Here is a 15,172-nt window from a genome sequence, read left to right as displayed (position 1 = left end):
AACTGAGTTAATACATAATTTATGATTTATCACCAGCATTGCTTGAACAAGGTTATAGTTTCATTTCTTTTGATGTCGAATCTCTTTTCACCAATGTACCATAGAAAGTTAATGTTTTAATCGAATTTATTTTTCAGAATCTTTTCTTGACCACGATTAAGAAACGCACTTTGAAGAAACTTATATCTCACTTTTGTACCATAACTCCCTTTATATGCAATGGTGTTGCTATATGGACCCATTAGCGATTTCACCCTAACAGAATAAAAAAAAACAGTCACAATATCCCACCCCTTAATGATGGCAAGTTAAAATAAATTCTACCGTAAATAATTATGTGGATGACACTTAAGTTCTCATCAAACCCGAGCATTGTTATGTTGTAAAAAAGCCTTTAATTAATGTCCCAATCCCTAAACCACGGTTCCGTCATCTGCCCATACGATTGACTTTACGTACTGGTGATCCTCTCTTGTGGTAAATGATATACCAATATGCTTTTTACACTGCACTAATTTTTCTTAACCCCGGGAAAAGCATGGGGGTACATAGGGGAGGGGGGGGGGGGGTAATTATTCCAGCGGGGTTCAGCTTAGCGCTTAAGAAAGGAACACCACTCAAGTCACTCATAACTTACCGACAGCTTCATGAAATTATACCTACCGATGCCTTAAACCCCCGTTCCACAGTCATGACAGTGAACAAGACCGTTAAAAGACCATGAATTTTGGTTGATCTTTCAGAGGTCTCTCAATGAACCTACAATGGTTATTGAGGTCTTACACGAGTCCTGACCAATCTTTCAGTGGTCTTCGTTGTCTTCACGGGCTCCAAAACTTTTTGAAACAGTTAAAAACAGTCTGACAACGGTCTTACAGGAAAATGGCCTTTCAGTGGTCTTTCAGCAGTCTTTCAGCGGTGTTTCGATGAACTTTCAAAGGTCTTCATAGTCTTTCAATGATCTCTCGGCAGTCTCTCAATTTTTTTTACGGAAATCACTGTAAGACTCATGAGATATCATTGAAAGACCAGGCATCGTCCATGGAAAGAATTCTGAAAGATCACTTGTTGCATAAAAGATCTCTGAAAGACCATTGAAGGAACTCTATAGGACTAGTTTAAGACCAGTAAGACAAGAAATATCCACCAGTCTTTCAGAGTTCTTTGAGGGGTCTTTCTGAGCCATTCCACAGAGATGGCAAATTTCAGAAATATTTTAAGTTTTTTAGTGGTCTTTCAATGGTCTTTGCTCTATGGAATGGGGGCCTTACTTGTCAAATTTTAAATAAAATTCTTGTAAAATATACAACCTATTTTCTTGTACAAACTCAGTTCCTGAAGATGATCTGAATTGAAGGTCGAAAATTTTAACTCCAACAACTTGACTCTTCTTAGAGTTTTCTTTCTGTCATTTTACCTAATGACATGTTGTCAGTTGAGGGTTAATCCCTTTCGAGCATGGGCGGATCCAGGATTTTCAAGGGGGAGGGGCACATTTTTTCAGAGAACAATTTGACAAAAAAAAATCACCACTCGTGTATGAACGACCCATTAAAAATATGTGCTGTTACTGTCAAGGGGGGGGGTGCACACTTGTGTAAGAACTGCAAATTTATATTAAAAATTTTGAATATGGCTGTCAAGGGGAGGAAGGGGGGGTGGGACATCCGGCCCGGATCCGCCACTGCTTTCAGTCTTTGGTTGCCCCTGATCGTCATCTCGGCAACCTGACCCAGGGTGACGATCCGGGATGACGATACGTCGCAATCAGTTCAGTAACAATGCGTCTTCCATGCACACAATCACGTTTTACTCCCCGTAACTTCTCTCTGCACTCTCTCTTTTCTGTCAATGAATAAATTCTTTTCACACTTTCGAATTCATTACATTTGATGTTTTTTCCATCAATAATTTTAAACCATTTTCAAGGAAAAAAAATACGGCAGTCCTTAGAAATTGACCGGATTGTTCAATTAAATCATGAATGCCGCCATCACTTGAAATGTTTATGCACATTCTCCAGTGCCAAAAAAAAATAATACATGAAACGTACACAGATATCGATCATGATTCTTTATCGATATAAATGCCGCCCTCATCTGAAATATTCATGATTATTTTTTGTTATTGTAATCAATGATAATGCCGCCATCGGTAGTTTTTACGCACATTCTCCAGTGGATTACAAAAAAATCAATCGTACACAGATATCAATCTTAATTTTCATCAATAACGAATACCGCAATCATCTGTTCTGAAATGTTCGCGAGTATTTCTTAAGATTAATAAGAGCAAGCCTGGCTATTGGCGCCTTTTTGATATATCTTTTATAAATTATATTAAATCTAATTGAATATGTATTATCAGAGACAGCAGTTCGGGAAATCTTTTCAAACATGACTGTCACATTAAACTGAAATTTTCCAAAGTGCATCATAGATGGGTGTTTTATAAAGCTGTTCATAAAGTTACGAAAGACTTTACGTACGACTGGAACATGTTCCTAGGTCATAAATCAATTACATAGGGATACCACATAGCACAAGAAAGGATCACCAGTCGTGCGTAAAGTCATTCGTATCTTACGAACAGCCTTATGAAACACCCCCTGTATACCTAAAGTGAAAAGGCATATCCTTGTTTTACCCCAACTAGGAATATAAATTCCCATCTAATTCTTTATATGAACAGTTTTGTAATCTATATATGCATAGGTTTTCATACTATGAAAATGGCTAATCTAATCACGATTTTTGTTTCTTCATAAAACATGATAGAAATTGGTAGAATGGGTTTTCATTAGATGTATAATGGAATATAAATAAATGTATAAAAGATACAGAAAGATGAATGTTACCAAGGTAATCAAAATTTAGAGAGAGGTTGAAATTAGGGTTGGGTTAGAGAAAGGACTGGAGAGGGGCAAAAGAGAGAGAGAGGGAGAAGAGATAAAGAAAAAGAGAGGGAGACGAAAAGAAGAAAAAAAAAGAAATAGAAAGAAAAAAAAGAAATAGAAAGAAAGAAAGAAAGAAAGAGAGAGTGAGAATGAGAGAACGAAAGAAAGTGTATTTAATTTCATTGGCCTTTGTGAAACACTCGGTTATTTACCAATCGCATTTGTTCAGGTCAAATACTTCTTTACGGTGTAAGTAAACTATACGTTTTGGTTCCGGTTTCATTTCACATTATAAAGAAGTCGCTTCAAACTCAAACAACCTTAATATATTTTTGTCGTTTTCGGAAAATATGTGATGATTATACACAATTGATAAAGACGAAAACATCTTTCCCATATGAGATCAGTATTACATACAAAGATAATATCAAAATATTGATTCTCTACTATCACAGCGTCATCAGGCCCGATCGGACCCCCCCTCCCCGAAACACGAACGCTACTATGTGAGTAAAAAAAAAACTTGATACCTGAAAATTCCCTAATTTAAGGGGAAAATATGACATGAGCAGAAAATCATAATTATGACCGGAAAGTGTTCCTTCTTCCAAACAATTTGATACCATATTCATATTGTTTTCATGCTTGGATGATATTACAGTATAGGTATTCTTTGCAGTGATACAAATTTCGACTTGCGCCAAAGTGAGCCATGCCTTCCAAACAATTAATTTGATGAAATTTTCAGTGTTGTGCTTGTTTGATTTTTCTCTATTGATTAAAAACAACATTTTTCTGGGGTGGACTTGACCGTTAAATTGGGAACTTGTTGGGTGTTTAATAATAATTCTTGCCCCGATTTGTGAATATCAGGAGTGGAGGAGGACACATAGAGGATAAATCACAGGAATACAAATACATTTAGTCGTGATAAATGCTTAGTATATAGGCCCCTATACCGGCCTTGGTGGCTCAGTGGTAGACCGTCCGCCTCGTGAACGGGAGGTCGTGGGTTCGATCCTCGGCCGAGTCATACCAAATGGGACCTTCTGCCTTCTTGCTAGGCACTCAGCGTTTAGATTCATGGAGAAGGGTAATAATAACATTATATTATGCAGGGCCCGCTGGTAGGGCAGTTTCCTATAACTGAAGTGGCTACCCTGGGTAAATAAAGCGTTATTATTATTATTATTATTACATTTCATTTTCTCCGGCGCCTAGGTTTATCACCCTGATTTCTTCCTTTTTTATACAAAATGTGAAAGTAAACGAAACTGAAAACAAAACAATATGCGATATTTTAGAATCAATTTATTTTCATCTGAGAGTTTAATCCTGGGTGTATACAAATGTGAAAGAAAAACATGAATTCATAATCTCCAAAATATTTCAATGCATCGTACTCCGAATTTATAACATATTTCAACTCCGGTTATCTACGAAACAGGGATGGCGCTACGGACGAATGCCTGTGTGATGAAATTACAGGTGGTACATGAAAAGGTGAAGAAGGAATAGATGTAGTGAAAAATGGTCTAGGTCATATGATGGAGTTTTCGCTCCATGGATTCAAGAAAATGTAGAAAATGTATTGTTAACGCCCTTCATGACAATGAACAGCCAAGAAGTCTTCGTCGAAAATAGGGGAAGCAAAAGTTTCGCATCAGACTCTGGACAAAAGTGATATATATTTACAATAATTCGTCAGGTCCGAAACATATATAGGACAAAACTACTTTTCCGCTACACCAATATTGAACAAAGACCTCTCGGCTGTTCTTAATCATTATTTGACGGACATTTTCAATAAATTTACTGTGTTCTTGTATCTCTCTTGCGTCACGTTGTAAAAACTACAAATCGTCAAGTATAGAACGCAAATAATAGACAAAACAAATTGTTAGTGATCTTGCCATGACCATGGCGCCACTTCATATTTTCAATCGAATAGCAGGAATAATTAAGAGTTACAGGACCAAAATCTCAACTATTAAAATTTTTTCCTGTCTCCTTTTTTTTCTTATTCTACTTTTTTCTCCTGAAAAGCATGCAGGAATAAGGCCCGCGTAATCGCCCCTACTTTCCACAACGTTAAGTTATGTAGTACGATCTGTAAAATCATCTGATAATCATAATAAATTGCAAATATACAAAATTGATATATATGATATATACAAATTTCTTTTAAGATATGAGAAAGCATACAATATGTATAAAATGCAATATAAAAAGTTGAGATAAAGTTTTATTCATATCATATTTTTTTCACGCAAATCTTGGCTCCTTGATGACGTCATGTTGGATAATCTTTTGGAGGATATCTACGGCAGCCTCTCTGTCACCTGAAAAAATAGAATAGTATGTTTTGATTTAATAGATGCGACTCAATAATACTTAATAATCAATTCATATACATGTACATTTGGAATACTAGCCTATAGTGTAAAGTTCATTGGCACAATGAAAACAAAACTTTAATGAGGCAGATCATTTTGTTATATGGTTAAAAGTCGTGAGTGACTGATTTTTTACTTTTTCAAAATGATCATCTAAGTTTGTGATAGATTTTGACATAAAAGAAAATAACAATTATATATTATTTCATAGTTTTTACTTTATTTTTATTTTTCTTCTATGTTTTCTTTCTTTTCCCTCATCTATACATTTGTGATGGTTGTGATATCTACAACTTGTACATAAAAAAAAAATCACGGCGAAATATAGCTATTATGGAACCGGGCGACTTAATTTAACATTTATTTTTTTTCTCGAAAATATAACGATATCGAAAAAAAGAATATGTTTAAAAGATTGACCGCCCCCCAAAAAAATCTATCAAGGTATCGGCGAAAACCAGTGAAATCGGATGCCTCATAGAAAATGGGGGGGGGGGGTGAAAAACTAAAGACCACCTTATACTATCTTTAGCATTAAGTGTTATCGTTGTCATCATCCCAATTATCATGACATTGGTATCGTGCATGTTTCGCTCTTTCCGTGATTTCTCCCTCTTCCAATCTCTCTTTACTCTCTATTGATTCCCATGAGTAATTTGTCTTCAACCGAGAGGGGGGGGGGGGGTCTTCAGCCCTCACTGCGGCCCGTTCTATCTTATTCTATTCCCTATAGTATTTAGTCCTCTTTCATCTTTATTACCTTTCACTATCTTCATTAATATCATCCTTTCTTAATCTTATCTTTCCAGTATCATCTCTATTCGCCCCCTCGATCTTTCCTTCACTATTTCCCATTCTTCACTGTAAAAACTGTGGTGTTAAAACTGACACCAGTTGGTGTTAATAGAGGACCAATTGGTGTTAATAGAGGACCACACCCTAAAGTGTTAAAATTACACCCGAGAGATTGAACATAACACCAAAGAGTGTAAATGTATCAACCAAATGTGTTGTAATAACACCTATGGGTGTAAAACTAACACCACCAATTTAACATCGGTGTAAAACGACTGGTGTGGTCCTCTATGTACACAGGTTAACACCACAGCTTTTGCTGTGTTCCCCCTCCCCTCTAATCAAGTTGCATATTAAACCATTTCTATCCTATTTCAATTTTACCAGTCCATACTGATTTTTCATTTTAACATGATTAGTAATATGATCTTTATTATCATTACCTTCTTTTCCTACTTTCTTTCTTTGTTAGTTTCCCTTTTCTCATTATTCAGTTTTTCTCTTATCTCCCGTCATGTTGTTCATGTTTTAAGGATGTTTTTATTTTTATAAAGCTTATTTCCTTACCTGTGAAGAGTGCGGATGCTAATTCTTCTTCCAATTTTACGATGGTATCTGCGAAAAGAAGATAAATAATGATGTTACAATAACATTAATAATAATAACGATAAAATGATAATAATAACATTAATAATAATAGTATAATTACTAATTATAATAATAATAACAACAACAACAACAAAATGTGGCTCAAATTTGGCACTTCACAGATATTTCTCGTCGATTGTAATATAATTAGTATCGTTGCTCTCTGAGTTATGAAACACACACTCGTTTCTTTTGCTGATGGTGCATGACTTACCCATATCACTGATCGATAGTTTTCCAAGACAAACGATAATTTCCTTGGCGGCTTCAGACGAAGTAACACCCTTCGTCATCATCGTACTATGGAAAAAAATAGGTCACAACAATGTAGATATTAGTGGTAAGACAGATTAAGTATGTATACAAGACTATACTTTGACATGATCAATCTAGAAATTATAGGAATAGACATGACATGGCTCTGCATGGGAAGAGGGGGTGCTGAAACACCCTCCAAGATCTTCCTGGAGGTGCTGCACCATTATTCTCCATAGGCAGCATTCCCTGGAATTTTGGTAGGTGTGAAAAAATTGATAAATGTAACAAAATTGACCTTCATTTTTGGTGAAACCTTTTTGTTTTTTGCTTGTCAAATGTACATCAGCACACCACACTCTAGAAATGTTAACTAAACATTTGAAAGGTTGGAGGAGTGACAACATTGTTTTATATGTTGCATTTACTACTTTAAATGGTTCTACCCGACACTTAAAATTTTGGATTCAGCTTTATACAAGGTTGGATGTAACATTTGGAAAAGGTTGTCACTCCTCTAACCTTTCAAATGTTGATTTAAAATTCGAATTTTTCGAGTGCAGTAAAAGAAAATCGCTGCCAGGGCCCTGAGACATGGTATTGATAGACATGAGATCTGTTCCAAATGCATGTAATTGGTTATCTCTGCGAGAAATTGAAAGGGAAATTTCATTTAACAAACAAGGATAACAATGGAAAATAAAAAACACGGTAAAAGCTATGAATTCTCAATACATTAGGACAAAATAAGTACTAAAACTAAAATCAACCAGTCACATAAATAATGGCAATTTTAAATTGTTTTATCAATTCCCTATTATTTGATTGATTTTTTTTGTCTGCATTTATGTAATTCATATGATATATTTTTTTCAGTACGAAACAAACATAATGCATGAATAAATATGGAATAAAATTATCATTCAATACAAATATGATCTACTGCCAAATTATTATAAAATTCACAATTTGCCAGACAATGATAAATTATCGTCATAAACAATAACACCAATACAGGGGGGCGCGAAGGAGAGAATTAAAAGCAAAATAATTTTATTGTGATAAATCCGACTACTGGTATTGGAAAAGTATATATAATTATGCATATTATATACATATCACAGAAGAGAGTAGGATTAATTCCTTGAGTGCATGAGCGCTGAAAGGCAGCTCGAGCTAAAGCCAGGGTAATAATGGTAATAACAACGCGCCTCGGAATAGAATATTTCTAGATAGAAGGCGATATATAAGTACCTATTATTATTATTTTACCATTCTAAATATCATATCAACTTGAAATTGTCAATTTAGGCCTACTCGAAGCAAAAAAAAGGTTGCAAGTCACCTTCCAATTTCAACACAGCTGAGAGCATCATCAATTCCTGAAGCACTGGCAGACTTTGGAGCCGAGTCGGGATTTTCTTCCACAGAACGCTGAAAGAATAATGATAATTACTAAATCATGTCTTTATCTTATTTAAATCCTGAAAACATTTACATAATTGTGAGCTCTGGGGTCTGTTGCAAAAACAGAGTCACGCGTTCAAATGCAATTCAGGGCCCTGTCTTACAAAGAGTTACGATTTATCCAATCAATCGTATTTCTATGGAAATCCATCAGTGCCATAATTTTTTCTACAGGAAATTTTGCAAAATATCCTTTGTAAACATAGGAGAACACACCAAATTGTCAAGAAATCAATGTATTCATGGATATACAAAATCTTTTGAACAAACATGCATTTTACATGTTGACTTTGCTGGCTTTCCATAGTTGCGATTGATGCAACTCTTTGTAAGATGGGCCCCCAGAGAAGTCCCAAATGCGCGCCTCTGATTGGTTGAAAAGAAAGTTATGATTGATTTTGATTTTCGTTTGTTTGCAATTTTTTCTCCATTCAACGGACTCCCAGGGTCCATGTACCCTTGCCGAAATTATAACTAGTAGCACAATATATACCAAAATATGAAGAGTGATTACAAAAAGAAAAAAGAGTGAAATTCGAAAAAAACTCTCTTTACTGACTCTTTTGTTCCATTACAAGTAACATATTGAAAAGAATGATGGTCATAATCATGATCAATGAAATTTCAATGATTGTGCACAACAGTATATTAAGAAAATATTACGTAAAATAGTATGACATATTTTTCATATAGGTTATTATCTAGTGAAATATATAACTTTTTACGAAACACTTTCTGAAGCTCATGTTTTGCAAGATAATTTTCAATTGAAAAAATAGGTAGCTTTTGCATCTTCATTTTGAAAATCATTCTGTTTTGGAGGACAGGCCCTTTTAGCGTTCTGGTCTATACTTTAACATACGCAAGAATTCAATGGATGCAGGGGTGGGGGGTGGGGGCTGGAACAAACATAGCATATAAAAGGAGAGAATTTCGAATGGATATTCTAGGAAATATCTTGGCAAAGAAAATTACGATGTTCAGAAAAGGTAAACTTCTTCAAGTGTATAGCACCCATTTCGACCCCGTATCGTTTGTAAGAATATCAAAGTTAAGGGGTGGACAGCAGTAGCAGATCCAGGAATGGGAAGGGGGCAGACAGCTTTTTCCATATTACTAGGCTATCTTATTTTCTAACATGATTTTCGTTTTCAAAGGATGATTCAGAGTCGACATAACAAAAACTCATTAAAGGTCAAGTATATACCCAACTCCCCCCCAAAAAAGGAGAAAAATAAGACATGAAATATGTTTCTATTTTCCTTCAGGAATTCGGGACCTTGAGGCTCTGCCTTTAAATACATTATTGAGGATCATCCAGGAGCAGCTATTAGCCTATGAAAATGAAATAAAGGCGAACCTTGTATAGCGCGGGTACTCTCTGTTGTTGAACACTGAGGCGCTGCCGTGCGATAGAAGCACTACCACTGCCGCTGTCGCCGAGGACACCGGGTGGTGCTACGATCGTGAAAATAAATGCCATGACCACGCTGCCGATGAGGAGGACGATGAGGAAGAGGGCGGTGATGATCTCCCATGGTTTTCTCTGGCTAAGTCTAGGAGGGGGAGATCGAAGAAGGATAATGGTGAAAGATCAAGCAAAATAAACATGAAAACTCCACGCATGTTTTCTGTAGGAATATTCAGAGCCTACTTGCTCCTTTTTTTTCATGTTTGTTTTTATCATTTTTATTTTGTAACTTCTTTAGGTTTTATTTCTGAACTTTCTATAACTGGAAAAATATTTTGATTTATATATTTGTAAGGACATCTGAAATCTAAACTTTATTAATAACATTGTTCATGTTTTGTATCTAAACTTACAAAAAATCCACCCTTGACCAGCCCCGGGACCAGCCCCCCCCCCTCCGCCCCTCTCTCTTATTTTGCACCTGTTCATTCCTCGCCTTCACTCTCCCCCGTATATTTTGTTATCATGATTTTATCCTAATTTCTTCACTTCGTTTCCACTTTCTCGGGATAAAGGTCGAGAAAATGAGACCTGCATTGCATGGCGAGAGGAATGGTCAGGTGCATAACTCGGGGAGAAGGAGGGGGGGGGGGGGGTACCTTCCCTTTGGTACTTCGAAAATTCTTTTCTCAGATACACATTATACATACAATAATACCAATCATTGCCTGATGTCATGGATGTGGTATTCATATTCATAAATGTTGAAAAAGAAACAACACCAGTTAACTGAGTCGTGAACTTCAATCAAATTCAGAACAAGGAAATTGAATATTCCCAAAAGATGTTCAAACTACACAGAAAATAAACAATGGCTTTTGGCAACAGCATGGACAATAAAGATGATTAATGAACTTTGAGTTCATAGTGATATGCCCATCGTTTAATTCGACGATTATTAGTAGGTTCCCTTTTCTCAAGCTGTGTGAGAAGCAAACTAATGCATAAAGTACTTAACCTCTTCAAATTAATGATTAACCCCATTTTATCGTGGCAATTAATCAATTTATGAACGTTTATGATCATTTACGATCAACTAAAACAATTATACCACGTCCTTAACCTCGCATAAACCATAAATGCGATGACATAACGTAGCCATTTTGGTTAAGACTTCATAATTTTATTCTAGTTCGTTCAAATTTCCTTCACAAACAAATCATTTTTTTTCTTCATTTAATGATTTGCATTTCATTACTATAATTTCAAATTCGAGGTTTGATCAGATTCTGGTAACATACAATGGGTCTTATTTCAGACCACTATTCACAGAGGATGCATAATCACCTATACTCTAATAAAAACAATCCAATTGACATCGAATAGATACCATCAAGGAGCGGTTAATAGAATTTGTATTAAAAAATCATTTGTAAGAATAGAAGATTCTTCTAAAAATTAATACTTCATTAATTTTAATGATAATCTTGTGTACTTTTTAAAGGAAACATTCAATCTTCAATATGAATTCTATTACGTGGCTATCTGACATACTTATTCAAATTTGAGTTCATTTTTTTCAGAGTTAGTTGAGGAATAACTTATCAATTAGTTAGGAAATTATTTAGTTGAGGTATTAACCAGTTAATTCATAAAAAAGTTAGGCAAATATTCTTTCAGGGAATCATTGTCAGATGGGCCTATTCTTATTCTCTTCAGAGAAAGGAAGGGACGTTTTTTTCAATTGACTACATGAATTAAAAATAATTTTGAACAAGTTAAAACCTTAACTACCAACCCTCAATTACCGTCAATAAATAAATTCTAACCACATTTGGTAAAGACTACATATTAAGGGCTACTTGGCTTTAAATGATTATAAAATAAGTCTATAATATAATAATGTTCTTCCTACCTCCATGATCATACCAACCATGTAGGAATTTTTTTAAAGAATTTGCTCTTTTGAAGGCAAAAACCGTATGTTCGATGGTCCAAAATAATTATGTTGAAAAAGTAGGACATTTTAATTTCATTCAAAGCAGTATCCCTATATAGTAAGAAGATACTGAACATTGATGAATGATATTTATCTTGATTTTATGTAGATTATTATGGATATTATTTAATGTGGATTGAAACTTTGCTGGTATACACAGCAAAAACTGTGGTGTTACCAGGTGTACATAGAGGACCACACCAGTTATTTTACACCGTTGTTAAATTGACAGTGTTAGTTTAACACCTGTAGGTGTTGTACAACACCTTTGGTTGTTACATTTACACTCTTTGGTGTTTTGTTCAATCTCTAGGGTGTAATTTTAACACCTCAGGGTGTGGTCCTCTATTAACACCAACTGGTGTCAGTTTTAACACCACAGTTTTTACAGTGTACTGTGACATGGACAGACCCCACTTCGTCTATAACCGGTTCGTCTATTAAGCACTTGGTGCATTTGCCATTATAGTCCATTTCACCATTTTGTCTAATTTCCAGGTAGGCTATACCAATTTCGTTTAAAATCCACCAATTACTGGGTATGAATTGAATATTCTTTTGACAAATTACAAAATGATAAGCAGTTAGAGGTCACGCCCCCCTGAAAAGGTTGATTTGAATCAAGAGAAAAATAAAACAAGCATAAAGCTGAAAATTTCAACAAAATCGGATGTAAAATAGGGAGGTTGAAAAGACATGTTAAAGTTTCGCTTATTTTTCACAAAACAGTTATATGCACAACTCAGTGATATGCAAATGAGTCTATGATATCCCTCACTAACAATATCTTCTGATTTCATTGTTTGAAATCTACAACATTTTAATTTTTACAAGTTTGGCCATAAGGACCAACTTCTTTGAACCAGAAAATGTTAAAACAATGGTAATTCGACATTGTTCAGGGAGGAATAAATCTTTGTTTCACATGACAATGAGAAGAACATTAAGATATTTTATATCATGAAATACAAAAGAAACCGTGAGTGGGTGATGTCATCAATCCCCTCCTTAGCACACTGAGCAGGATGTGCAGAACTATTTTGTGAAATTGAGCGAAACTCCAAAGTGTAAACAATTCCTTAAGTTATCCGATTTTGATGAAACTTCCAGTGCCATGTCTGTTAGATAATCCTTTTATTCAAATCAACTTCTTGTTTAGGTGGACTTGTCTTTTTGAAACTGAAATGGGATCATCTATCTGGGCAAGACAAAATGAGAATGAGACCAAACGGGTATTGCTATTATTTTCTTTATAGTATTCCACATTCTAGCCCAAAATGGGAAAAAATATCCAATAAAGCAAAACAATTCAATGTTTAAACTTACGTGTACTTGGCATCTGCCCACTCATCTCCAATTTTCTTCTTCAAATCATAGCCCATGATTTTTGATACTTTTCCAATCCCTTTTAGCTGCAATTGGAATACTTCCGATTCGTAAGTATATCCCTCCCAGTTCGATGTGCGCAAAACCACTAATACGAAGACATTAGAGATCTGTCTTGAACTATATGACGATTCGGGATGACAAATTTGTGTATCTGCTAGGTTTGATATCTGATAAGCTAATCAATCACAGATATGGAAAGCCAATAGCACCAAAATATAATTTAAAACGTCCAGATCACGCGTGTCATATTGTGTTCCCTTTTGTTACTCCAGGGCAGAGGCCTCCTAGATGAATAATTAGTTCATTAATGGCTTTCTGTATTTGAAACCAATTGGATTAATCTCAACTCTTAGTAAGACAGGGCCCCAATGAGTAAATTAAACGCGTAATAATCTTAGTTTGATGAGCGGGGTGTTAAGACTTTGCCCCACTGATGGTTTTGTATAAATTAATGATTGGTAAAGATTCAGCGATCGCTAGAAATAACGATAACTTTAAGAACCGCGGACTAAAATAATTGTCAGATTTGACGAGATTAAATATGTTTACCCGTATACAACAGAAGTTAGGTTAATCTATGAAATAACGCCCGATCCATGATACAAGAAAAATGAAGTAATTTCAGTAAATTCAGACCTTTAAAAAAAGAATAACGCAGAATTTTGTATCAGCTATAAATAATTAGGTATTTCTTTATATATAGGCCTAGGCCTCCCAATCTAATGACTGAACAATGCGACTTAGCAATAATCCGACTAAAGTAAATATCAATAAATCAATCAAAACACTCACTCACTCAGATGATCAATCAAGCAACCAGTATTCACAACAACAAACCGATCAACTATCGATTAATTAATGAGTCGAATCAATCAACTTATCAACCAACTATTCAAATAATCAATCAATAAATCAACCAACTATTCAAAATATCAATCAATCAATCAATCACGCATCTCACTCGTTCTATCCATCCATCCATCAATCAATCAATCATCAATCAATCAATCAAATCAATCAATCAATCAATCAATATCAATCACGCATCTCATTTCATCCATCCATCCATCCATCCATCCATCAATCAATCAATCAATCATTCAATGCATGTATTTATCAAGTCAAATAAATCATACATTAAATCAATCAATAAAAATAATCAAAACACTCAATCACTGCATCAATCTTCAGTCATTCAAAACGATCAGATCAAGTTAAGACTAGTAACCCACCAGTCAACATATTAATAATTAAAACGAATTGATCATTCAAACAGTTATGGAATTCAATCACATTGATAAGAATTCAATGAGTCAATGCATCTATTAATCAAGTCAACCAATAAATCAATCAATCATTAACTATATTATGTACTTAAATCATCCACAATAAATCATTCATTGAGTCAATCAATAAATCATACACTGAATAAATAAAAAATAATCAAATAAATCATAAGCCAATCAAACAATTTAAGTAATCAATCAATACAATATAGCAATTCATCATTCAATCAATTTAATAACAAAAAACAAATCAATCAATAAATCAAATCAGTACAAAATTCATGGAATTCATGTGACATTTTATTAATTGACATTCAAATGGATGATCCATACTTTTTAAGCAATTTTTCAAGTAAAATATCGGAGTCATACTGAATGCACATAAAATCAAAAGATTTTTTGTTGTTGAAAAGGAAATATGAAAATATAAGACAACTTTGCCAAGGTATATTGTTCAACACTATGAAAACACACAAAAAGTGTAGAAAAGGGTGGAGAATGGCCAAGTGTTTTCAAGTATTATTACAAACACTGTCCCTCTTCGGCCCTTATACCCCTTTGCTCGCTGATGTTGCAATCTTGCATATTTGTACAATTAAATACAACAATCGTAATAATTAGCGTTCTCCC

The 15,172-nt window shown here is 34.7% G+C and overlaps 1 protein-coding gene across 1 annotated transcript; it reads right to left on the bottom strand.

The window, feature by feature from the left end:
- Nucleotides 1-4,206: 4,206 nt before the first annotated feature.
- On the bottom strand, nt 4,207-13,597 carry LOC121409581. The gene is made up of 6 exons (XM_041601493.1): nt 13,194-13,597; nt 9,818-10,013; nt 8,336-8,424; nt 6,950-7,035; nt 6,655-6,702; nt 4,207-5,238 (listed from the first exon to the last, which is right to left on the bottom strand). Exons 1-6 carry the CDS (start codon nt 13,247-13,249, stop codon nt 5,162-5,164), a joined length of 552 nt encoding a protein of 183 aa, XP_041457427.1. The 5' UTR covers nt 13,250-13,597; the 3' UTR covers nt 4,207-5,161.
- Between the last annotated feature and the right edge of the window lie 1,575 nt (nt 13,598-15,172).

Source organism: Lytechinus variegatus, chromosome 2, assembly GCF_018143015.1.
Source record: "Lytechinus variegatus isolate NC3 chromosome 2, Lvar_3.0, whole genome shotgun sequence".
NCBI lineage: Eukaryota > Metazoa > Echinodermata > Echinoidea > Temnopleuroida > Toxopneustidae > Lytechinus > Lytechinus variegatus.
Note: the sequence above shows the minus strand (reverse complement) of the source record. Positions and strands in the feature narration are given on the sequence as shown.

Bases quoted from the DNA above. Each gene is read 5' to 3' on its own strand.
- LOC121409581 (XM_041601493.1), bottom strand. From the start codon at position 13,249: ATGGGCTATGATTTGAAGAAGAAAATTGGAGATGAGTGGGCAGATGCC. The intron at 6,703-6,949 runs GTAAGTCATGCA...TTCTTTTCGCAG, and splicing joins ACTATCGATCAGTGATATGG to ATACCATCGTAAAATTGGAA. The intron at 5,239-6,654 runs GTAAGGAAATAA...CTATTTTTTCAG, and splicing joins AGCATCCGCACTCTTCACAG to GTGACAGAGAGGCTGCCGTA.